At 36.7% G+C, this 25,168-nt stretch overlaps 2 protein-coding genes and 1 long non-coding RNA gene across 7 annotated transcripts in view; 1 reads left to right on the top strand and 2 right to left on the bottom strand.

The window, feature by feature from the left end:
* Positions 1-11,153, bottom strand: part of LOC107751007 (uncharacterized) — a 14,297-nt gene extending 3,144 nt beyond the window's left edge. The window contains exons 1-2 of the long non-coding RNA XR_001641201.1: positions 11,031-11,153; positions 10,476-10,483 (exon numbers count right to left, since the gene is read on the bottom strand). This is a non-coding gene — a long non-coding RNA (uncharacterized LOC107751007). The remainder of the gene's footprint in view (positions 1-10,475; positions 10,484-11,030) is intronic.
* Positions 1-15,039, bottom strand: part of LOC107751006 (arf-GAP with coiled-coil, ANK repeat and PH domain-containing protein 3-like) — an 83,003-nt gene extending 67,964 nt beyond the window's left edge. For all 3 annotated transcript variants that reach the window (XM_016566578.1, XM_016566577.1, XM_016566579.1), the window contains exon 1: positions 14,833-15,039. In XM_016566578.1, the coding sequence (XP_016422064.1) occupies positions 14,833-14,879 (47 nt within the window). In that variant the 5' untranslated portion in view covers positions 14,880-15,039. The remainder of the gene's footprint in view (positions 1-14,832) is intronic.
* Positions 15,040-16,791: 1,752 nt separating this feature from the next.
* pusl1 (pseudouridine synthase like 1) overlaps positions 16,792-25,168 on the top strand; it is a 22,843-nt gene continuing 14,466 nt past the window's right edge. For all 3 annotated transcript variants that reach the window (XM_016566582.1, XM_016566581.1, XM_016566580.1), the window contains exons 1-3: positions 16,792-17,041; positions 17,139-17,196; positions 19,808-19,995. In XM_016566582.1, the coding sequence (XP_016422068.1) occupies positions 16,983-17,041; positions 17,139-17,196; positions 19,808-19,995 (305 nt within the window). In that variant the 5' untranslated portion in view covers positions 16,792-16,982. The remainder of the gene's footprint in view (positions 17,042-17,138; positions 17,197-19,807; positions 19,996-25,168) is intronic.

A 25,168-nucleotide genomic window follows, 5' to 3' on the forward strand; every position in this document is an offset into this window, starting at 1 on the left:
GGATTTGTTATGCGGGGGGGGGCTCTATGGTATCGAGCTTATATATATACACAGTATATATATATATATATATATATAAGTATTATAAGTATATATACTGGTATTGGTACCAACTACTGAAACGTAAGTACCGTGAAAACACTAGTGTGAACTGAATTTGTAAAAAAAAATTATGAATTAAAAGTGTCATGTGATTGACCCAAAACTAAATTACGACTGTTTTTGGTACAAGAAACCTTAACTGCCATTAAGTAGACTTCGGGGAAAAATATCAAATGCTATAAAAGTGTTTAAATACTTCAGAAGATTTACTGCAAAATTCCAACTTTAGTTTCTCATTCCTTCCCTCAACAAATACACTCACTTATTCTCTCGCTCTTCCTTCAAAGGTCAATATATAATCGAGCCGTGTCGTCCGCTGTTACCGGGTTCAGTCCAGTGTCTCTAAGGACACATGAGCTGGTTCTGCAACTGGGGCTCCAGAGCACACCAAGCATGCAGTATATTGAGCGTATACTTCCTTCCCACCAGCGAGAGCGAGACCATCCATTAGAAGAGCGACAACGTTTCAGCTGTTCTGATTTTCCACCGTCGGCTCCGCCAGGACCTGCTCTTAAACCACGCGGACTCAAACTGACAGCCCTGGAAGCTCTGGAAAATGTGCGACTATTGCGCAGCTTTACATCCTTTTGGTCTTGTGAAATTCCCACAGTGGAGGTTCATACTGTGTTTAACGTTCTTGCAAGACCTGTGTAAGTCATCTGTGGCGTTATGTAGCCTGATTACATAGAAATAAATTCCAATGTGCGCACTGTTAGCTATTTCAAAGGCTGTTATAATCTGACACTACTGACACTGAAATTCAAAATGGATTACATTCAATATTCCATTTCCGTATGACAAACTAAATATACAATCTGTAAGCACTGTAATACATTTATCCAAAGCAACTTACAGTACACACTCAGTACAAGGACAATCCTCCAGAAACATTCTGGTTAAGGCCTTGTTCAAGAGCGCAGTGATGATGAGCTTTGACCGCACGAGATGCCCTTTCCCAGTTTTTCAAATGGGAAAATGATTCAATGGAAATACTTCTTGAGTTACAGGCATGCACACTTTGAAAAACAAAAAACCAAAGGGCTTTTCACACTGTGCTTAACCCCTGAGTTATCGACATTCTAAACCCTGTTTTTAACCCCGGGTAAAGATGCGTTTCACACTTGTAATTTAGATACGGGGTTAGCACCGGTTTTTAGCAGCGCTTCCGCAGTGTTAACCCCTGGATTGCAGTGCAAAACATGTACAGATTGAAACCATGTGGCGTTAGAATGCTAGAACGCCTAGATGCTTAGCAACTGTAAGAAAATCGTGTGCCTCATCCTAATGAGGGGTAAAATTAAGCACCAATATGAGATTGAACATTTACAAAAAATGATTATGGAATTTATTGATCAGCAAGTGATGCTTGAAACTTTGTGTTAATATATTTCACTACAGTGTTAATAGCTTTTCCATATTCACATGCTTTGGAGGGTCACGGAAACACAGTGCATTGTAGAAACAGTTGTTTCAGCATTTTAAGTGAAAAATTTCAAATTGTGACAGAAAAAATACCTATATAGTCCACCGAGAGTCCATTCTGGAAAAACATGATAATACGGTCTGCAATAATACGAGGAAGTGCAATGCTAGAGCAAATATGCAAATAAGAACATTATCCTGGGGTTACAGTATGAAACATCAGCTTATGAATACACAGAATTAATTGTTAACCCTGGGTAAATTGCGAGCACTGTGAAAAATGAAGCAAGATAACCCAGGATTTACTATTTCAAGTGTGAAAAGCCCAAAAAATAGATTATTTTCCCATTTTTGAACTGTTACGATTGGCATATTATGCAGCAGGGATTGCTAAAGTCAACAGGTTTTTACTAATAGACCTAAAAAATAAAATAATGATGCTGCCATCTTTTTCAAGTTATTTTCCCCCTCCTGTAATTTGGCTACAAATCTCAAAGTGAAAATTGTCATTTTGGCCCCCCTCTACAAAACGGTGCATTACTAAGTAAATATTCTTCCATTACAATATTTTAGCTTTCTACAGAAAACAAAATATTAACAAAATCAAAAATTTTTGTTAACAAAGTTTCTAAAGTTTGATTGATTTGACATGGAATTGACCGAGTACTGAGAGAGAAACTATAAATCACCACCGTTTTAAACACAAAAACAGCTTTGGCAGCCAATAGCCGAAGGAAACTTTTGGATCATTAATAGAAGTCTAACAGAGAGCATGTTAATCACTGCATGCAGCGTCGCTGAGAACACAAATGATGCTTAAACACACGTGTGGGTCAGTAACCATAACCAACCATCATCGCTTGCAGATATTATTAAAAATGGAGCCGCTGTTATTTGAAGATGATGAAACAGATCACTGGTGAAAAACATTACGAATCACACTTGCATCATAGCCGTGGAATCTTCTGGTCCACTTTTCAAAACATCTAAAAATGACCCCACCATTCTTAGCTCTTCTGCTGCATAAGCACAAAATAAACTGTGACATCTATACAACAAATATGTAGACAACAGACTGAAGGATTGCTCAGTGCTACATCTGCTTGAGATATTGAGATACACTTATTTTAAAGTGCTCAAACATAACATTTCGGAGGGATGAAAAGTCACACAATTGCCTGAGACGCGTCTACATTGCCCATGTCACTCGTTTCTCCTATGTTTCAGTGATTCATTTGTGGCCAAAAACAACATATCATGTACGAGCTGCAGACAGTATGGGTTTGCGTTAAACAGCAGCACATGTTTTCATGTGCAACACAGTTGTAGAATGCTAAAGAACTGCATTGGGAACGACATGACAAGCAGAACCAGTTGTTTGGGTTTGAAGCCCTGAAAGTGTGAAGTCATTTTTCATATGGCTTCTTTTCTGTATAACGCCGTATTCATTTTACAGTAAATAATGGAGTTTTGCTTAAAAAAATGACACCTTGCTGCAGAGGTCAGGTCACCGTGTTATTTTAGTATTATTTATTATATATTATTATTATAGTATTTTATTCATATTTTAAGAATAAGCTTTTTTCATTTTTATTTTAGTCTTTTTTTTTTTTTTGACATGCTTTTGTTATTTTTATTAGGTTTTGTTTCTTTTAAATATTTCTAGTTAGCCTTAATTTTTTTTTCAACTTTAGTATATTTAAATACTGTAAATATTTTAATTTTGTTTTAATAAATTTTTATTTCAATTTTAGTAATTAAAGGGATAGTTCACACAAAAATGAATGTGGATAACCAAACAGTTGATGGTACCCATTGACTTCCATAGTCCCCTCCATAGTTTAGATGTTCGTTAAACCTGAAGTTAACCTCAAGTATGAGCAAAAGAGGTAGTGATGCCATAACTATAATGTTTTAAAAAGATCATGGACAGTGATGTCATGGACCGTCTGGAGACACTCGTATGGAGCAAAGAGCCCCAGATAAACAGAGGGCTTGATGGGAAGTGATCAGAGGTTGTATACACAAACATGTTTTCATAAACTGCTCAAGGGGGACACAATCCAGTGACCCAGAAATGAATCTGTCAGAAGTCTAAATGAAACAGAGCAGAAGTAAAAGTCAAGTAAGAAACAACTAGCAATAGCTGCAAAAAGCATGAGGAAAACACAGACACAAACTGCAATGCAGTATCACCAGAACCCATCTTAAAAATGTATACAAAGCAGGCATCCAGATTCCTCCTGTCCACAAATAGGACACTCAAAAACTAGTACTTCCAGGGTTCTCTTCGTGGGACAGATAACCCATTAAGCAACGTTATTATGTGTAGTTTTGTCATTGGTTGGTGGGAAATAAGCAGCCACAACAGAGCTGCTTTTATATAACTTAGAATACATTTAGAAATGCACAAAGCCATAAGCAGCCCCTGTGCTAGGCTCTAATTCCAAAAATGAAAATTAGGCTGTGTTTTACTCACCCCAGAGCCATCCTAGGTGTATATGACTTTCTTCTTTCAGACGAATCCAGTTGGAGTTATATTAAAAATTATGTTTGATCTTTCAAGCTGTTTCATGGCACTCAGCGGGTGTTGCATGCATCAGTCCAAAAGAAGTTAAATAAAAAGCGCCCATTCATTATTAAAAAAAAGCATCTTACACGGCTCCGGGGGGTGAACAAAGGACTCCTGTAGTGAATCGATGCGTTTTTGTAAGAAAAATATCTATATTCAAAACGTAATAATCACTTTAATCTAGCTTGCGCAAAGCCGACCCCATACGTCATCTGCCTGGAGCTGCTTCCGTTTACAACAGTGAGCGCAAGCTAGATTAAAGTGATTATTACGTTTTGAATATGGATATTTTTCTTACAAAAACGCATCGATTGAGCCGTGTGATATGCTTTTTTTTAATGGATGGGAGCTTTTTATTTAACTTCTTTTGGACTGATGCATGCAACACCCGCTGAGTGGCATTAAACAGCTTGAAAGATCAAAGACACTTTTTAATATAACTCCGACTGGATTCGTCTGAAAGAAGAAAGTCATATACACCTAGGATGGCTCTGGGGTGAGTAAAACACAGCCTAATTTTAAGATTTTGTCACGCATGCACTGAAGTTGGCTGATGGTCTATGTCGCGATATGTCACCAAAGTGTGGAGGTGAAGAACCTGAAGAGCTGAGGTAGTCATTGGGACAGAATCTAGAAGAAATGTGAAACCCAGTGACACCCTGACAAACACATCATCAATACAAGACCTTTGCACTCAGTTATGACCTCAACCCATAATGCAACCTCACAGTTTCAAGAATCCATATGGCAAGAAGGAATTTCATTCCTTTAATAAAGTCCATGACCTGCTCAAAGTGAACAACAATCGAGAGACTGCAGACATGAAGTCAAAACTTGGATGACCAATTCGTCATGGGTTCCCTCGAGATTTTCATATGGGTTTTTTTCAAATCTATGAGTAAAATAAGATCTGTGGTAAACATTTATTGGACGTTTTGTTGTGCAACGTATACTGAACACAACAAGCTTGCTTTCTTACTTATTACAAACATACGTTTTTGTCACTTTTTGTTAAAACTGCTTCAAAATTAGCATTTTCAGTGTGGGTGTGTATTTATGCTGTAGAGCAAAATTCAAGTATCATCAAGGTCCTCCTTTTACTCATATATTGAAAAATCCCAATATAAAAACCCATAGAAAAATCTTGAGGGAATCCATTGTGAATTAATCTTCTGGGTTTTTGACATCACGGCTCCAGCACTCAACGCCAATTATGACAATTTCACATTTTTCTTCGTTTTATTAAACCACCTCTTTCAAAGTACAAATCTATGAGTAAAATAAGATCTGTGGTAAACATTTCTTGGACGTTTTGTTGTGCAACGTATATTGAACACAACAAGCTTGCTTTCTTACTTATTACAAACATACGTTTTTGTCACTTTTTGTTAAAACTGCTTCAAAATTAGCATTTTCAGTGTGGGTGTGTATTTATGCTGTAGAGCAAAATTCAAGTATCATCAAGGTCCTCCTTTTACTCATATATTGAAAAATCCCAATATAAAAACCCATAGAAAAATCTTGAGGGAATCCATTGTGAATTAATCTTCTGGGTTTTTGACATCACGGCTCCAGCACTCAACGCCAATTATGACAATTTCACATTTTTCTTCGTTTTATTAAACCACCTCTTTCAAAGTACAACCGGCATATAGTCAATGACTTTATCAAATCTCACAAATTCTAATTTTATTAATCACTCTAAGCAGATAAACATGGCTTGCAGTTCAGACCCTTCAATATGAGCAACAATGAGCCCTTTATAGTAAAGATATGGGTGTGCAACCAAGATTAACAGGGTTTTTCAACAGATATCACTGTCATGAATCACTAGACTCATGATGTGCGCCTAAGGGAACATGCCTTCAGCATTGTGTAGGACCGGATAAGGAGTCTCCTGCCAGAGTAGCGACAATGTACACCTTCATTGTGTCAATAGATTGAGAAGATACAGGAGATTGCTTCACAGGCTTCATCTTGATAATAGAAGTCACTGCCTTCAGGATCTGACCATTCTGGTTTCTGTTATTTCTTCTGTTGAACTTCTGCGCTACTCTTTTGCTTAGTTTTTGTGCACATAATGAAAATCAATGGGGTCCAAAATGTCACTGGAGCCCATTAACTTCCATTGTATTGACTGGGACATTCAGCAAAATATCTATGTGTTCCACAGAAACAAAGAAATTCATACAGTTCTGGAATGACACGAGGATGAATAAATTCTGGCCTAATTTGTTTTTCTTAGAACCATCCCTTTAAGCACTAACTGAGCTTGAACTAAAGCCTGACATCAACAGATCAACAGACAGCGATACCTCTAAACTTTAAACGTTTGGATTGGTTTATCTCTTTAGAGTCTAAAGAGATAAACCAATCCAAACGTGGCACAATGAATAAGTGCATTACTCTGTCTGCATGCTTCACTAATCTTCAAAATGTGTACGTAGACAACACAGCACGTAGACAGTCCAAGAAATGGGTAATCCATTGGAATGAAGTACACATTGCCCAATAGGTTTATTCTGAATGGGGCAGGCATTATGTCAATGGACACTAGCCTGATTGTGGAGATCAATGACCAATAAACTGCATGTGGAGACCTCAACACAAACTAGATGAAGAAAATGTGCTAGACAGGTTGTGTGTCCAAGTAATAAAACATGTTGCAAGAATTCTAGATTATTATACCAATCATTATTACAAAGCCTGACAAAATTCCATAAACACATATTCCTTTTGCTAACTTCCAAATATTTCACACAGCAGACCAGAGTGACATCTCAATTTGATGTGCTGCTTTGAAGTTCTTCAGGGGCACTGGCATGGTTTTGACATGAAACAGGACGTCCTGGTATTCCCAGCATGTGCTTGAAGCCACGGTGGAACAGCATTTACAAGAAAAACAGTTCTTTGAGTTTGAACTTTACTACAAGCCTTTCTTCATCTTGGATCTGATTTATGGTGAACGCTTGGGTACTGACTGTCTGTGGAAACCTGAATGTTGGCTTGTCAAATAAATCTAAGTTTAGTTAAAGTGTCCCTATTGTGCCATTTTGAATATTTCCTTTCATGCAGTGCGTAATGTAGCTGTATAATATAATGGAATAGAGTTATGGGATTTAATAAATCAAATCAAGAAATCGATGTGTGCGAAATCAAGTCGCTGGGATATGGTAAGCAAATGTTTCATTTGTCTTCTATGGATATTGACTGTTCGTCAGCGTGTGATTTTGAATAGCAGGCCATTCCTGTGAAACACACGCAGAAAAAGGCAGGTAACCACCTACAAGCCAAAAAGCCTGTTGCCATGGCGGCCAGTCACTGCCAATGATATCGGCTCATACTGGGGTTTACACATAAGGAAGCAGAGGAAGTAATAATAATGACTGTTCACAAAAGCTGATGCTGGAGAGAGCAGATTACATCCTGCTGACATTTGTGACAGAATGAGGTTGTATGATTATGAAAGCAGGTGTGTTGAGTCTGGAATGGAGATCATGGCCTGTCCAAAGAAATACAATAGATTTAGACTAACTGGCGAAATTCGAATTTTTTTTGACAGCCCTAACACACATGCAGAATTGCACGCGTGCTACTGTGGTAATTTTATTTTATTTTTTCTAAAAAATTGTATCAAGGTCAATAGGTCTCATCAAATGATTTGACATTTTATGAAAACGTAGGGTTAGTCTATAGTCGAGGTTGTGGTGTGACTTCCCCCCCCAAAATATTTTTGAATATTTATTAAATAATTAATATTCATGTCAAATAGATTACAATTTACAAACAATGAGAGAGTTGCCATGATTTATATACAGCATTTCTTATTTTTCCATCTATTCAACCACTACAGAGTGAACTTAGGAGCAGCAAAGATCAGGTGACGTGCTAAAGGACAAATATTTTTGTCACACTCGTATCATGTTCTCTGGTTCCTTGTCATCTTAACCCATACATTCTTCTCACGCATTCCACTCAGCCGATTAAGAAAACCCATCCATTAGAAACACATGCTGTGTTCCAGGGTCACGACCCCATAACTGTCTGTTTCCCTCACTGTAGGATCCCAGAGAAAAGTGGTCGTTTCCTCTAACTATAGTGACCATACAGAAAATATACTGTTGTGCCACTCAGTGAAAGCATTTGAGAGTCTGTCTAAAAGGCCATGACTTGTTTGGAATCTTCTGAGCTTGTTTTGACACAGTGCTGAGTGTGCTGTCAGGTGTAACAACAGCATGAATTAAGTTTGTCAGAACGGTTTACTCAATTCACCCTCTGAGACAATCCTGATTTTGTTGTTTGACGGCTCTGTTTTAATCCACAGAGGAAGTAATGAGGCTTATTGTAAACCAGCCACAAGCATCAGAGTGAAACCTTGAACTTTGTGGGACACTGTGTGTAAACGTGCACATTTCTGTGAAAGGCAGCTGTGACAGGAGTCGTCACATGCCTGTTCTACAACATTGTCAAAGAAGAGGCCGCTGGCGGTCATGGGGTAAGACTGAATGAAGGGTATTGTGACAGGTGTGCGAATGACTTCACTTTTGAGTTTGTGAAAAGGCAGCCTGTGGTGCAAAACTGTTTGCCACATGCTGTTGCACTTACATTCACTGACAAAGCTTTCTTGAAAACACATACACAAAAGCAGACCTCACAATAGAGGGCCACTCTTCAACAGTTGGGGTGGGAATATTTAGGCACATCACGATCCGATCCGATTCAGGGAATCATGGAAGGTAAAACACTGAAATACATAGGGCTGCCCCCAACTCAAGATTTTTCTAGTTAACTAGTCTCTTATTCACGCCATTAGTTGACTAAACACACATTTATATTATATTACTTACAAATACTACTGTGTTTTCTGAGTCAGTGTGGGCTGCAAAGATGAAGTTGACGACGCTGACGCGCCATCTCTGCAGTACAGCGCATCGCCTTTAGAGAGAAATGCACCTTTATTATGGATTACATAATGAGAGAATTTTTGTTTTTGATTTGAATTGGTTCATTTAAAAGTAGACATTTCCGTTAACAATCTGTCCATCACGGACATAGTCAGTTCTTTTTTTTTTCTGCAACTAACCGACTAATACAATTCTGATCAACTAAGCCTCTTCTTGTCGACTAACATTTAGTCGAACATTAGGGTGGCAGCCCTAGAAATACACAGTTTATTATAAATACACAATTTATCTTACACACCTGCATGCTTGAAGAACATACTTCATCAACGGTCTAGACAGGGGTTTTTCATTTAATTGAAGGAATGCTATAAAAGAATAGGAATTCAGACGCAACACTGTCCCACCTAGATGCCTGTATTTCAATCAGCCGATTGTACTTTATGCAATAATCTCCTTTGTGCAGTATGTACTGCAGCCACACCTGATTCCCCTTAATACTCCGCTCTGACTTGTCCTGATCCTGCCTGCAGGTTGAAGCATGTAGAAACTATGTCTACACCTCCACCTTTCCTAAAGCTGACAGCCTGCTTGAATGAATGAGATCATTTTGGTTCCTGCCTCCTACTCTCAGTCTCCACGTCCCAGTTTCGCAGTGTTATACAACAGCAGCCCGGCTGTCCATCAGCATGTCCACATACACACTGCCAGTTCTATTCTGTTCGTTATTTGGCTGGAGTGACTCAGTGGAGGATCATGTTTTGTGTGAAACTGAGTATTCCTCCAGGAGTTGACCGTTTCTGTAGATGCTCCAGTAACTTTATAACTGCAAATCGTGATTTTTAGAGGAAACTAGACAGAAATTCCTTTGATAGTCTATAGGAAATGTCTAATACTTAATTTAGACAAATGAGTAACTTTATTGTAAGAGGCAAAGCTAAAACTAAATCTTATGAGTGATTGCCACCAAAAGCAGAAATGCTGTCTTTAAAGGTGCCATGTTCAGAATAGAATACTAGCGTACTGCATATTAAGTATACATTGCATACTGCCTGCAATTTTTTAAACAGTATGTGAAAAAAGTTCTTATTAACCAATCATAATCTTTTCAAACAGTAGCATGCTATATTGTCACATATCCTCATCACATTGCATGTTTAATTTTGCTACTAAATTCAGTTTAGTTCAAGTTATTTTACATTTTAGAACTTATTTTGTGTATAATAATCAGAGTAAACGATGAGTAAAATGATTGCATGTTAGTATGTTTTGCTAACTTTATTCAGCTCTTAAAACAATAGCCTCTCTGCTGCCCCCACCAGGTCTGGAGCTGGCATGCCGTTTACGTGACTTTACCACAGACTGAATAGTGCACAAGGGCCAGTTCCAATACCTAAACTTGTGGCATGCGACAGGAAGTAAATGCACAAGACAGTCCTGGGACTGCTAAATGTCTAAGCTCAGTGACCTTGATGCACAATAAATCCTAACTATATAGGTGCATCCCAAATCTTACATGTACTTATGCGCTATTTTATGTCATTTTGTAGTATAAATAGTGTGATCAGTGCATTCACACTGAAAATTCCAGAAAGAAAAAAAGTGGACTTTAAATACTCGGATGATGCACTTAAATAACCGAAGAAAAAAAAAAACAAAGCGTGGAATGTTGGACACTTCATGCACCTAATTGACCCTTTGCCAGGAGTTTGATTGACAGGCAATCTAACCAATCATAACAGCGAATCTGCCCTTTTTTTCCGACTAACAAACCAGACAGGAGAGTAGATTAACGTCGGCAGACTTGAACTTGAAAATGGTGTGTCTTGATGTTCATTCATGTTTATTTTGTGCTATAACTAGTAAAGAGGAAAAGATGATCGGTTCACATGCTGCTTGAACTGAGGCGCTACAGTGATCTGACACGCATTAAAGAGCCACAAAATGGTATTTGAATGGTTTGAATTTGGTTTGAATTTTTTTTTTAAATGACCAAATTTAAAAGCTGATACTTGTTTCATACCAAAAGTAACCTGTTCCGTCTTGTCTGTCAGTGTGTTGTCAGTGTCTTCTTTGCCCGTGATGTATTTTTCACTGCGTGAGAACCTGATGTGTGGCATGAGAGCGCCAGGGCTTGTCAGACGTAGCAACAGTAACTCAGGAATTCACAAGATGTTGCAGGAAAGCTTTCCAGTTTCATTTAAATTAATTAGATAGTGCATATAATTTGGTAGTAGAAACGTAGTGTTGCATATTTTATTAGTGCAGAGATAAGTGTGTGCACTTTAAATGTTTTAATTACTTAATTAAAAGCTCCACAATTACTTAATTTTGTTGTCTGTTACATAGGAGCTACTAAACAGAATTGCAGAAGTTTATATAAAAAAATTTATGAAGCTCTTTAAATACTGTAAATACTACAAGTGTGTCACATTGAGTAATCCTGAAATACATCATGCAAGTAGACAAGTGGTCAAGTGCAAAGACCACAAGCAAGGGCACTGGGACGGGCTCATACTCTGGAAAAAGTAGAGACTAAGGCTGCACGATTAATCGAATGCGATTGTCATGCGCATTTTGTTAGTAAAGCCGGTTCTGTACTCAGCAGGAAATCATCATCACGTGCTTTCTTGATGCACAGTGTTTTTTTTTCCTTTTGTTAATCTGTTAATTATATTATAGCCTAAATATTATATAAATATTATTAAAAAAATTATATTATAGCCATATAAAGCTAAAGCCCTGTACTAAAAAAAAAAAAAAGACATTCTAATCGTACTGGTTAACGATCGACTAATGAGCTTTGTTTGACGGTCAGGAAAAGAAAAATGAACAAAATGCTGTCATTCTCGAATTCTCCACCAGATGCGCGCAAGTACATGAGCTGAGACCAGACGTGAGATTTGATCGTAGCCACCACTCATGTCCATATTGATCAATTCCAAGTTTTGCGTTGAAACGACCGTACGCCCAATTTTCGTACGTTCGTTTCATAAATGAGGCTCATTATGTTTATGTCCTGTTTAGCACTGTAAAGCTGCTTTAACACAATCTGCATTGTATAAAGCGCTGTATAAATAAAGGTGACTTGATAAATTTATCCATCCATTCTCCAAACCACTTGTCCCATGTAGGGTCATGGAGATAAACAGTCATTTTTCACTCCAATCTGCTCTCTGGCTCTACATGTATAGTCCCTAGAGTGTGTTAGTCCCTAAGCATCAGTGAAGCTAGGAATACTGGATGTCTGCCCAGAACATCAACCCCTTGCAGAGACTCTCTCCCTTGCCCTTCAAAAGTCCTTGATGCCTCAGAGGCACAGAAGGGCAAAGCACTGACAGTTTGCTGGATAAAGGTCTATGTGCATGATGGAGTACTGAATACCATTGCTGTAGAATGACGTTCATGACACCTCAATGTCTGACATAATAGATAACGGATGAACTGAATAGATGGAGAACAAGTCCATTATCTCCAGTGTCCTACTGAACAATCATATATGATGACGGATCAGGCCCACACGACCGGCAAGAGCTGTGACTCACTTCATTAGAATTCATCTGAAGTGAATCTGCCTGCGCTGAAAGCTGCATATGTGCTGACTGAACTACTGAAACCAAGACCCTCAAATATGACTTCAAAAGTCTTTTGAAGCTATAAGATGAATTGACTAAAAATTTTTTATTTATTGATTCAACTGGATGATTCAATCAGTGAGTTAAAATTAAAGAACCACATCAGTCCAATTGGTAAATGAATCACTCAGATGAGTTTTTTTATTTTTTTATTGGGTCAACAGAAAACACACAAACATTGCTATTTTATTCTCATGAATGCTTAAATAAAATTTGAATAACAAATTATTAAATTTCAGTCTGTTCATCACACAGAGTTATTGTATAATCCGGAGTACTTTTACAATTGAGTTGCATGAACCATTTTAATCATATGTTTATGTGATTTTAAGCAATTTAGTTCCTATTCCCTGCAATTATATGGAAGAGCGACTAGAACATTCTTCAGAGTTTCTCATTTTGGGTTCTACAGAATGAATAGAGAAAGTAGAAGAAAACAGGGTTGAAACAACATGAGGGTTTGTAGGCGTCTTTACTTGCTGTTTTCAAATCACTCAGAACTTTATTCTTTGGCTTTTTCAACTTAATATTTTTATATGTTCATGTTTTTATATTATGTTAATGAATATTTTTAAATGCCTGTCATGCATTTTACATTATATTGTGTTGTAATTCACTTTGTTTAGCACTTTGGTCAGCATTGCAGTGTTTAAATGTGCTATATAAGTAAATTTTACTTAATCAATAAAGGCAGAATTTTCATTTTTGAGTGAACTATTCCTTGAAGTCAGTGGTTTGCCACCTTTTTGACTCCAAGTGACTCTGTTGCCCACAACAATATTCAAAGGCCCATGACTTTTCACTCATAATTTGTACCTAATAACTAGAAAAATGTATATGATTTTTTTTTTTAAAGTTGTAAATAGATCAAAGATTGAGTCCATTTTAAAAAGAAAATAGTTTTTCTGTATTTTTAATGCAATGTGTTACCTTTATATATATTTTTAGCAATAGTTAGTAAAATTTACTTGCAATTTCTGAGTGAAAAATTGTTTTTACACCATTTTTTAGTTCATGTAATTAGATTTTTTTTTTTTTACACATGACTTTTCCAGGTCTAGAAATCATCACACGTTTCACATTAGACTACCTCAATGTTTTTCCTAGACAGTGAGAATCCTTATACTTCAAAGAAAAAAAAAATATTGTTGAAAGCATGAATTAAATCAAGAAATATTTTTGTTTGGGGCTTTAAATCATTTTAAGTCATCCCGAGGTCCCCTTTGGAAGTTAGCAGAGGCCCCATACAGTCTCCTGGTTGAGAATCACCGTTTTAAGTCTGTTCTTTTTCTCTGTGACACTTGATAACTAAAATAAACATCTGCTAACAATACTTAGCTTGTTTATTTATTGTAAACGAAACAGACGCCCTGAAAAAAAGTGACTCTGTTGATGGCTATTATGATTAATAATAATGACTACTAAATGACTGTACTCTGATCTCAGAACACAAGGTAAAAGCTTTAGTATCGACGACTCCATTTCATTTTTCTGTAGCTTATTAATGTGCACATCCATCATACACGCAAGACTAATTACAATTACTGTGATAATTAATGTTATTGTAACAGGTGACCGTGTATATTCGTGAATCATGTAAATACCGAGTGTCTCTGCATTATTAATCATGATACTTGGCGTGTAGCACAGCGACGCCCCCCTTCATGGATTCATCAGAACATTATCACTGCATTCGGTTTCATGTGTGATGCTGTTGCATTAGAAGGGACCAAATTAGTCGCATTGATTCAGCACAGGATCCACCAACGTCTGGAACACAATTATACAACAAACCAGCGACACTGAGCTATTGCGGCTAAGGATCCGCGTCCTTAAAAAGCCCTCATTCATTCATTCATTCATTCAACTGGTCCCTCAAGAACACGGCGAATGTTCTCATAACCTAGAAAGACGCCGAGCGAGACGGCATTTTTGGGCGCCTGTGATGCCCCAAAATGCTGTCTATGTAGCCAGCTCACTATGTAGACAATATTGTAATAAATTAAACAGACAAAAAAAAAAGCCCGACCTGATTTTAGACTCATCGTGTTTTAAATTTAAACCAGAGCCTCAAACAAAAATATTGTGTATTTCACAATTAACCCTGAACTGACCATAAACACATCACATCAGAGGTTGTGATCTGTTATATGTGTGTGTTGTTTAAACACACAGCTGTGGAACATGAGTGTGTTCTTACCTGAATCGGGGTGAATCTTTAATACATTCCTCAAAATCCACCGTCATTTTTGCAGTTATTCCGTCTTTCAGTTAAAAATGTAGCATAGCATTGCCGGTGGCTGTAATGCGCCTAAATGTGAAACGCGAGTGTATCCCTTTCCCCGGTAAAACAGTGACACTGTGACACACTGCTACAGATCTGTGTGGATCCGTTTCAGCGCTGTGCGAGCTAAGGGACCGTCATCAAATATGCGGTAGAAGAAAATAAGGGAGCGTCTTTCAAAATGCATCCCACAATTTTACTGTAATAAACCTGTGTGTACATTTGGAATATTTGGTGTCTGTGTGTTTGATCCACCAGCTTATGTTTATTTCAATTATTTTTTATTTCGTTTAACACTTTGCAAGGTCTTATTTGTTAATGCATTAGTTTAGGGCTGCACGATTAATCAAATGCGATTGTCATGCGCATTTTGTTAAAAAAGCCGGTTCTGTAATCAGCAGGAAATCATCAGCACGTACATTAGTTTATGCATTAGCTAGGAACAAACAATAAGATGGAGGTGTAAAGTATTTGGGTAAATGTAATTAGCTACTGTACTTGAGTAGCCTATCTTTTTGGATACTCTGTAGTTTTACTGAGTGTCAAAGATATTAGCAACGTTTACTCTCTACTTCACTACATTTTTGAATAAGTATCTGTACTTTTTTACTGAAAGTACTATATCTTGTGCGTTTTGCTCTTACTCACCCAAACTTGTCAACAAGGCAACTTTAGTTCCTTAGCAAGTAGTTGTGAATCACAGGTGTTTTATATACAAGATATAAGGACATGTCTGCAGCCGACAATGACGCCGAAACCAGCACATTCAGTGCAAGAAGGCCTTATTTTATTTTTTTTTGCAGTTTTGACTTGTTCAGTGTCAGAAAATAAATGTGATTGCTCTCCTCACAAATCAACTCTTTCTTGTTTTTCACTGGCATTCTCTTTGATTAGTGCATCTCTGAGTCCATAATTAGTAGGCTACTTAGCCAAAGTAATATTAAAATCAGATACTCTAAGACTTTTACTCAAGTTGCTTTGGAATTGGTGACTTGTAACTTGTAATAGAGTAATTTTCATTGTAAAATATCTTTTACTCAAGTACAGCATTTAGCAATCTTCATTTTAGTTCATAGTGCATTAACTAATGCTAGCAGATTCAATAGTTCGTTTTAATTTAATTTTAATACATACAATTTTATTAAATGTTGACTTATTAATCATGATGTCTGTAGAAGTACATTGCTAGGTTTATTGCTAGGTTTGATGGGTTTATTCTCCTAAAATATTAATATTAAACAGTGTGTGTGTGTGTGTGTTTATATATATATATATATATATATATATGTGTGTGTGTGTGTGTGTGCATAACTTTATTTTTATATTGAATAACGTGTATTGCATGTATTGCATTAAGTTATTTAATTAATATTAACCCATAATTAAAATGATCGTAACCCTTTTCTACTAAAATAAGCATTCTTTTCAGAACTTTTTGTCCAAGGTTGTTTTCTTCCATATCAATTTTAAAATATTCTACTAGAAATACCGTTGTAAAAATAAATCAACAATAGTCTGCTTCTACATTTGGCAAAACTAACATTTAGTATCAACATCTCTATAAAATGGTTTAACTGTACACTACAAGAGCTTTGAGTTTCGTCCGCCTCCGTCAATCATCATTGCGTCATCCCTACGTCACGCCTCTCCCTGTGGAGGCGGTAGTTTTTGTCGTCCTGCGATACCGCCTTTAAATTTCCAACACATAGCAAATGATTGTTTTCAAATCAAGCTAAACATACTATACATATTAATATTCTTGGTAAATTAAAAAGCTCTAAAAACTGAAATTATGCCTGTTTTAGACAATTTCCACATTTCAACGGCTATTTTTAAAACAGGCATCGCTTTGGCTTCTACATGTGAGACAGCGGCCAGCGGCTGGGTTTTCGTTTCAGGCACTCTCACATGGTTGTTGAACATGACTGGTATTGTACGGCGTTATTAGGCATATACAACAACATATGATGAATATTTATTTATTGACGTAGGATACATCCGCCACTGCTTTTCCAATCCTGTTAACGACTCGCACTGACAAACATTAACCGAATATATCAGGAAACATGCAAAAATCCGCCGCCCGTTATTTAATCTTTTTCCAATATGCAGGGACCAAATATAGGTCTGTCTCCATGACAACCGCACTCACGCTTCCTTCTACTGAGCCGTTATAACGCCACATACATACGGTAACTGTCTGCTTGTCATTTTCTCCTCAGTGGCGTGATGAAAACAGCAGCAGATCAAGCTGTAGAGGGGGTTGAGAATCATCTAGAGGTCAGTCTCTGCCTGACAATTCAAAACAATTGCTGTATCTTTCAAAAATTGTCTCAAATAATTTTTTCCGATATGACTGATGCAATTATTAGGTGGTTTCGGTAAGAAAATGTGTTTTTTTGACACTGAAATCAAACCACTGCACGTGTTTGTTGCTCCAGTTCTCTATTTCACTCATCTGCATCAAATCCTCAGACTCTGGTGCTTCCCTCAAAACATCTGCCATCCTCTTCAGCGCAATATGTCTGCTCGTTAACTTGCATTTCTTTTGGAAATGGCATATAAATATACCGCGGTAAAATCCCTTTGTGTGGTGCTTCTCTGCTGGCAAGACAGGTAGTTGCTCTTTCGGTGGCTTGAATGGTCTCCGTAGAAGTTTTGCCAAGCAAGTTTAGTTAACCCAGTAAAGCCTGGCATATGAAATAAAAGTTTTTTTTTTTTTTTTTACAAAACAGTTTATGTATATGTATAATAATAATAGTGCTGTCTAACGATTAATCGCGATTAATCGCATACAAAAAAGTTTTTGTTTGCATAATATGTGTGTGTTCAGTGTATATTTAATATGTCTATATAAATACACACAGATACAGTATATATTTTTCAAATATTTACATGTATTTATATTCATACAAGTTATATTATAAATAAATGTATTTAATATATAAACATAACATTTTTCTGAAATATATACATGCATGTGTATTTATATATACATAATAAATATACACAGCACACATACATATAATATGTAAACAAACACTTTTATTTTGGATGCGATTAATCAATCTTAATCGTTTGACAGCACTAAATAATAATAATACAGTCATATGTAAAAAATGCATTTTGTGTTTTGTATCATATATTCATACATCAGGCTTTTATTAAAAAAATTTTGTTATAGCAAAGTTGATTATTTAGAGGCCTTGGAAATTCAAGTATGATACTATAGGCTTTATAGGGTTAAAACGACTGCTCAAAGTCAGATTGTATTTGGTTCCTCAAAGCTTATATATAACTATATATTATACAAAACTCCACTAACAGTCTCTTTAAGTATCTCAGATTTTTATTTTTTTTTAAATTCCCACACATTGTTAGTGTTATAATTATGCAAACTGCAATCAACACATATCATATATCATAGCATATCGTGTTTTAGTCAAATAAAAAATCAACATTCCAAAATGACATTTGAGTTAAAGAATTTTACTCAACAGTGATAAACTTCTAAATACCCTATATTTGTTTCTAGAGCCTATGAATATAATGAAGTGAGATAACAAGATCCCTAAACAGGCCTAAAGCATCTGTCATAACCCCTTCCTCTGGTATTTACTGTACTCCACCCTCACAAGAAACTCACTCAACCAGTTGACACCTATAACCTTTCAACAAAAGTGTGACAGGGCTTAAACGGCTCTTGTCTGTTTGTATAAAGGACTTATTATTAGTATCACTTTCCAAGAATTTGTCATTAATGTGATAAGAACTTTGAGGTGTAGTTTGATGCATTGCTGCACCTTGATATTCTTAGTTTGCTTGTCCTGTCATGCCACTCCCGACAGCAACTGAAAACATACACAAACACAAACACAAACTCAAAACAACACAGAATTTAAAGATTACCAAATTAACGTCTGTCTATGTGTGTACCTTTGTGACAGCTCTTTGCTTCACATGAGCTCAGAACAAATACAGCCAGAAGAGAGAAAGAACGTGACTGGGCCTGAATGTGCAATATTATCAGTATGTGCGAGGAGTGAACGGCCTGTTATTGAACACATGTCTCTTGTTTATTCACCTCATCTGCCTGTTTACTGCACTCTCTATGTTAGTAAATAAATAAAAAGACTTTGTTAGATCTAATCAACATCAGAACACATTTGATAAGAATCTAGTGACCTATTTTTGGTAAAGGAATAGTTCATCCAGAAATTAAAACGTACTCATCGTCAGGTCTTCCAAGATGTAAATGAGTTTGTTTCATCATCATTAGAGGAACTTAGCAGTATATCACTTGCTCACCAGTGGATGCTCTGCAGTGAAAGGGTGCCGTCAGAATGAGAGTTCAAACAGCTGATAAAAACATCACAATAATCCACAACACTCCTGTACATCAAAAACATATTGTGAAGTGAGAAGCTGTGTGTTTGTAAGAAACAAATCCATCATTGAGGTGTTTTAACTTTAAACCATCGCTTCTGGTCAAAATGCCAGTCCATAATAACACTTCCTCCAGTGCAAAGATCCATTGGTGAGCAAGTGATGTAATACTAAATTTCTCCAAATCTGTTCCCGTGAAGAACCAACTCATCTTGGATGGCCGAGGGTGAGTAAATTTCCAGCGAATTTTCATTTTGGGTGAACTATTCCTTTAAGAAATCTAAAACAGTAAAAGCATTATGTTTCAAAATGAATGAGAAAAATGAATGCAATTTTGCAAAATTGTGACATCGAGCATGTGAACTCCTTTGTACAAGAGGTCAGATTTTCTGCTTGCATTCAGTCACACAAGGTGTCTTTTGGAATGTTCTCAAATCGTGCTGTTTAAGATGATCATCAGGTTTTACAACAACTTGATTCATGCTGTTTGTTTTTTTATGTGTAGAGTGCTGTGCGGAAACTAAAGCCGGTGAATGAGGTGTCAGTGATGATCTCCAGTAGAACAGACACTGGTGTGCACGCCTTGTGTAACTCTGCACACGTAGATATCCAGCGGAGAGGAGACAAGCCACCACTGCTGGAGCAAGACCTGGTTGATGCCCTGAACTTCCACTTGAAAGCAGAACCTATAAGGTGGGAGGCTTTTACAGGATTTAAAAAGCTGTATGTCTTTGCACCACATTTTTGTACACAGTAGTTCAAAAGTTTGGGGTCAGTAAGATTTTTTTTTTACTTTGAAAGAAGTTCATCATGTGTTCAGCAAGGATGCATTAAACTAATCTAAAGTGACAGCAAATCCATTTATAATGTTACAAAATATTCATATTTCAAATAAATGCTGTTCTTTTGAACTTTCAATTAATCAGAGAATTGTGAAAAATGTATCATGGTTTCTACAAAAGTATTAAGGATCACAACTTTTTTCAATATTGATAATAATGATGATTACAATAATAATGAAAAATGTGTCTTTAGCACAAAATCTGCCAATTAGAATGATTTCTGAAGGATCATGTGACACTCAAGACTGAAGTCTATATATTACAATACATTAAAATAGAAAACAGTTATTTTAAATTGTTATAATACTTAACAATATTATTGCTTTTACTCTATATTTGATAAAATAAATGCAGTCTTGGTGAACGCTGGTTAAGAGACTTCTTTCAAAAATATTAAAAATCAATCCCAAACTTCTGTATAGTTTATGCAAACTATATATAGACTTACAGTGACAGCAAATCAGAAATGAACCATTTTAAACTCTTTATTGGAAGTGCCAGACGACAAAAGCTGTCAAACAGAAACAGCACACTGAAAATTAAAGCTAATTTTCTGTGCTTTTTGTGGCACTAAACAGAATTGCTAAAATACTGACTGCTTTTAAAACAACAAAAACGTGACACTTTATGGAAGCAATAAAGCAATTGTCACACTCTGTGTAATGTCAGAGAGGTCAAACCAGGGCTAAATCACATCTACTGTAGTCTTTGGAAGTTGCTTAGGTGTAAAAGATCAGGGCCAGTTATCTGAAAATTCAATCCCCTGAAGGGGCAATTCATGGGGAATTACTCGGATCCCCAGCCACTGTTGTGCAAGAGACGTAATCCCATGTTGCTCCTGGGGGACCTTCCTTGTATTAAATGCCGAGTAAATTGCTTTTACAAAGTCACCTTGACACGTCCTCTGTAGTAATTTTAACCTGTGATGTGCTGAAATGTCGCTTTGCTGTTAGTGACCAACTTAAACCTTAAAAGAAAATAATTTGTGCTGGTAAGTATGCATATATATATTTCCTAATGTGATCATCTTTATAATTATAAATGGTTGAAATTAATTTGCCACACATTCCACAGGAAATTAAAGTGGAATTACAGAAAAGAGGAATTTACTGAATTGCATTTCAGTGATCGTAAAACTAGCTAATATTGAATGCAATTATTATAAATGAAATCAAGTAATTATGAGTAGTGTTATTATTTAGTGTCAGCAATGATCATTCTGAGAAATGAATGTTATTCCATCATGAAATAAGTTTTACAGACACCTATATAAATAATTTTTTTATTATCATTTAATATTCCTGGACATATATAGTATGCTACCATTCAAAATTTGGGGTCAGTACGATTTATTATTATTTAATACAGCTTGGAATTATTAAATTGAACAAACGCGACATTAAAAAACGTTGTTGTTGCTAAAAATGATCAAGAATTAATTAAACAAATCCTGAAAAACTATCAGTTTCCACAGTTACAACTATAATAATATTTAAAATGTTTCTTGAGCAGCAGATCATCATATTAGAGTGATTTCTGAAGGATCATGTGACACTGAAGACTGGAGTAATGATGCTGAAAATACAGCTTTGCATCGCAGGAATTAATTCAATTTTTAATACATATTCAAATAGAAAATGTTAAATTGTAATAGGTTTTTACAGTATTACTCTTCTTACTGTATTTTGATCAAATAAATGCAACCTTAGTGAGCAAAAGAGACACACACACACACAAATGGTATTTATATGAATTCAATTCAGTTCTCTTCTTCCTTAAATTCTTATTTTTTTAAGCTATTTGTATGGTATGAGTTGGGTTATTGGCGGGTGGGACTGAATATTTTCGAGGTTGTGCTCATGAGAGAGAGGCTGGGGGAAGCTCGGGGTCGCCTGGCCTGATTGGGGTCACAGCGCTGCCTCTGCAGAAAGTCACAAATGTTCATCAGATGCCTGGGATTGTCTTGGAAGGATAAAAAAATTAAAAATAATAAAAAGAAAAGTTTTCATTTTACATTTGCCTTATATGTCACAAAAGCTTGTATGTTGATAGTGCAGTGCTCACGTCAGGTCTGCGTGTGTTTTATTCCATGTTCCTGTTAGCAGCGATTAGCGCCTGCTGGTAAATCATTAATACACTGACAGACTCCTCTGGGAGCCTGAGCATATCGTCGTCTTTATTTGGTGTTGTGAGTGGAGAGTGGAGGAGCAAACTGCTGCAAACTACCCCAAAAATGCCCCAGCAACCCTGCAGAGATGCTGTCAGAGTGCAGTGGTGCTTCTAGCCAGAGATGTGGACTGGCAGCTATGCTCTTTTCTGTCTGGCTATCCTGTGTTTAGAACACACTGAGCACTGTGACTGTATCCTCACAGACACATAATGAGCACTAGTATTCTTCAGGGAGATTTTATTGTTTTTGAAAGTCTTAAGTTCACTAAAGCTTTAATAAAATAAAGTATTTTATTATTTTAAATTATTTGAGATATATACAATGACTCTTTTCTATTTGAATATATATTAAAACGTATTTTATTCCTGTAATGCAAAGCTGAATTTTCAGCATCATTACTTAATCACGTTTAATCCCACCTACCATTAAAGTTTTTAAATATCATTTTTTTATTTCAATAATTTCACATCTTCAAATTAATGTAGAAACAACATTTTAACATTTATTAGACTTTAAAAATTAACTTCTAATTTAAGTGAGCTTAAAACAATCTTCACATAAGCCTATTATAATAAATGACATATTTAGTTACATGTGCCCTTCAGCAAGTAGAAAATTAAATATACAGAAATTGAATAAAGTTCTTAAAAACTAAATTCTAAATTAAAATGAGATGAATCCTTAATGCTACAAAAGTTATTGATTTCCTCTTTTTTCATTTATTCTTTGATTAACAGACATCACAGCAGCTGGGTTATTACTAGATTTTTTGACTCATGTGACCTCATCACAGTAAGTGTGTTGGATGTCAACAGGTTCCATGACTTTTGAACTTCATCTTCTTTTGTGACGCTATCATTAAACGTAACATTGAAAATACTCACAGAATGTCCATATTGTGCCTGTCATGAATGATGGTGAAGCCCTCTGGCATGTGCTTCAGGGAGGTCTTGTGCTGATAGACTGGTCCTCTCAAAAGGCCTCATTGTATTGCATAAATGTTTAATGGGGAATTGAGGCACTTTGTGATCAACATGGACCTCATGGGGGTGCAAAACCAGCAGTTTAATCCACAAAAGCACTCAGTCAGACGAAGACCAACACCCCAGCAGCTGCCAGTGTTTCGAGCAGGATCTAATACTGCACAAACCTTACAGATGTTGGAAATGCTGTTGCATGTTTATTCAACTAATTATTATAATTACATTTATTTAAATAGTATTTCACATTGTAGACATGCCATTGAAAATGCAAACTAAATTTGAACACGTTCTGAAGAAGATTTGAGGCGTTTGGCTGTGCAAAACTCACTGCCGTGATGCTAGGTTGTTGCTATGAGTGGTTCCCAAGGCTGTGTGGTTGCTAAGGTGTTGCTAAGGAGAGGTTTTTAGTGCATTGCTAAGTGGTTGTTTTGATTGTCAGGTATGTAGAAATGGTTTGGTTCCTTCTTCAATATACTTCTTCAATATGCAAAAGTCTCAGGCCAGTAGTATTTCCATCAACAAAAAAATGGTTATAAGCTACTATTGTTACAGAGGAGGCTCCCGTACCGCCTCCTCCGCACCACCAGAGGGAACTGTCCCCAGAGTATTAGCGATCTTCCATTCGGACTCCATTTCCCATCATCCCTCTTACCTGGGACTGATTACACAATCACACCTGCATCTCATTTACACACACACATATAAGCCACACCATTTCACGAACTCCTTGCGAAGTCTTGATTTGCCCCGGCTGTCATTTCCGAGCGTTATACCCGTGTTTGTTTTCTGTGCTTTGATCTTGGACTGTTTCCTGATTCTCTGATTGTTATCTGCCTGCCCCGACTTGGATTGTTTCACCTGGACTCTGTTTACTAGCCGCCTGCCCCGATCTCTCGCCTGGTTCACGATTCTGCCTCTGCCTTGTCTCTACTGTTCTGCCTTGCCGGTATTTGACCCTGTATTGTCTGACTATTCTTAATAAACTGCAAATGGATCCAAACCCTTCTGGTGTGTCGCAACAACTATAGCCAGTTATTTCTATCTTTAGCTCTGTTGTGTCAGTAGGAAATATCAGTTTACATTTCCAAACATTCCTTTTGCCATTAATTTTAATAATCCAATGAGATTTTTGTATGCACAAGGAGTCTGACAGCAGCCAGTGCTCCATACAGAGATCTGATCTCACCATCATCCAGTCCGTCTGGGATTACATGAAGAAACAGAAAAAACTGAAGAACCGGATCAACGTCTCTAAGACGCTTGAAGAAACCAACCTGCAAAGCTACAGTACTAGCTTTGCAGGTAGAAAAGTAATCACTAAAAAACTATAACTTTTTACTACCTTTACATTAAATGTAAAGTCATTTGTAATAACATTCGTCAGGTTTTGTCCATATGCTCTTGTGAGTAGTTAAATTCTTACACATCTCATCCCACGCTTCTGTTGGTAATTCCAAAACGTCATTTTTAATCAAGTTATATGAGTGAGAGATTGAGATTAAAGGTCACATATTGTACACCTTTCTGGAGTTTTATTTTAGGTTTTGATGTCCTTAAGAATATATATTTGCGGTATAAGTACCAAAAACCATCTCAATATATTTGTACAGCTCCTCTCTCAGGAGCTCTGCTGAGAACAGGTTGATTTTGGCCTGTCTAATTAATATTCATGAGCCTCTCTTCTGATTGGCCTGTTGTGTTCTGAGTGACGCACGGCCAGGCCAACCACAGCTAACTAGGGTCAGCCGATGTCACAGCACTAGCTGGAGGCAGCAAAACAAAGGGGAAACTGGAGGCGGCCCATTCAAACCAGCGCAGATTCGGCTACATAAGGAGCTTAAAATATCATCTTATTGTGATGTTGGGTGCCA

This window comes from Sinocyclocheilus rhinocerous, unplaced genomic scaffold (assembly GCF_001515625.1).
Source record: "Sinocyclocheilus rhinocerous isolate Xijiao unplaced genomic scaffold, SAMN03320098_v1.1 scaffold2647, whole genome shotgun sequence".
In the NCBI taxonomy this organism is placed as follows: Eukaryota; Metazoa; Chordata; class Actinopteri; order Cypriniformes; family Cyprinidae; genus Sinocyclocheilus; species Sinocyclocheilus rhinocerous.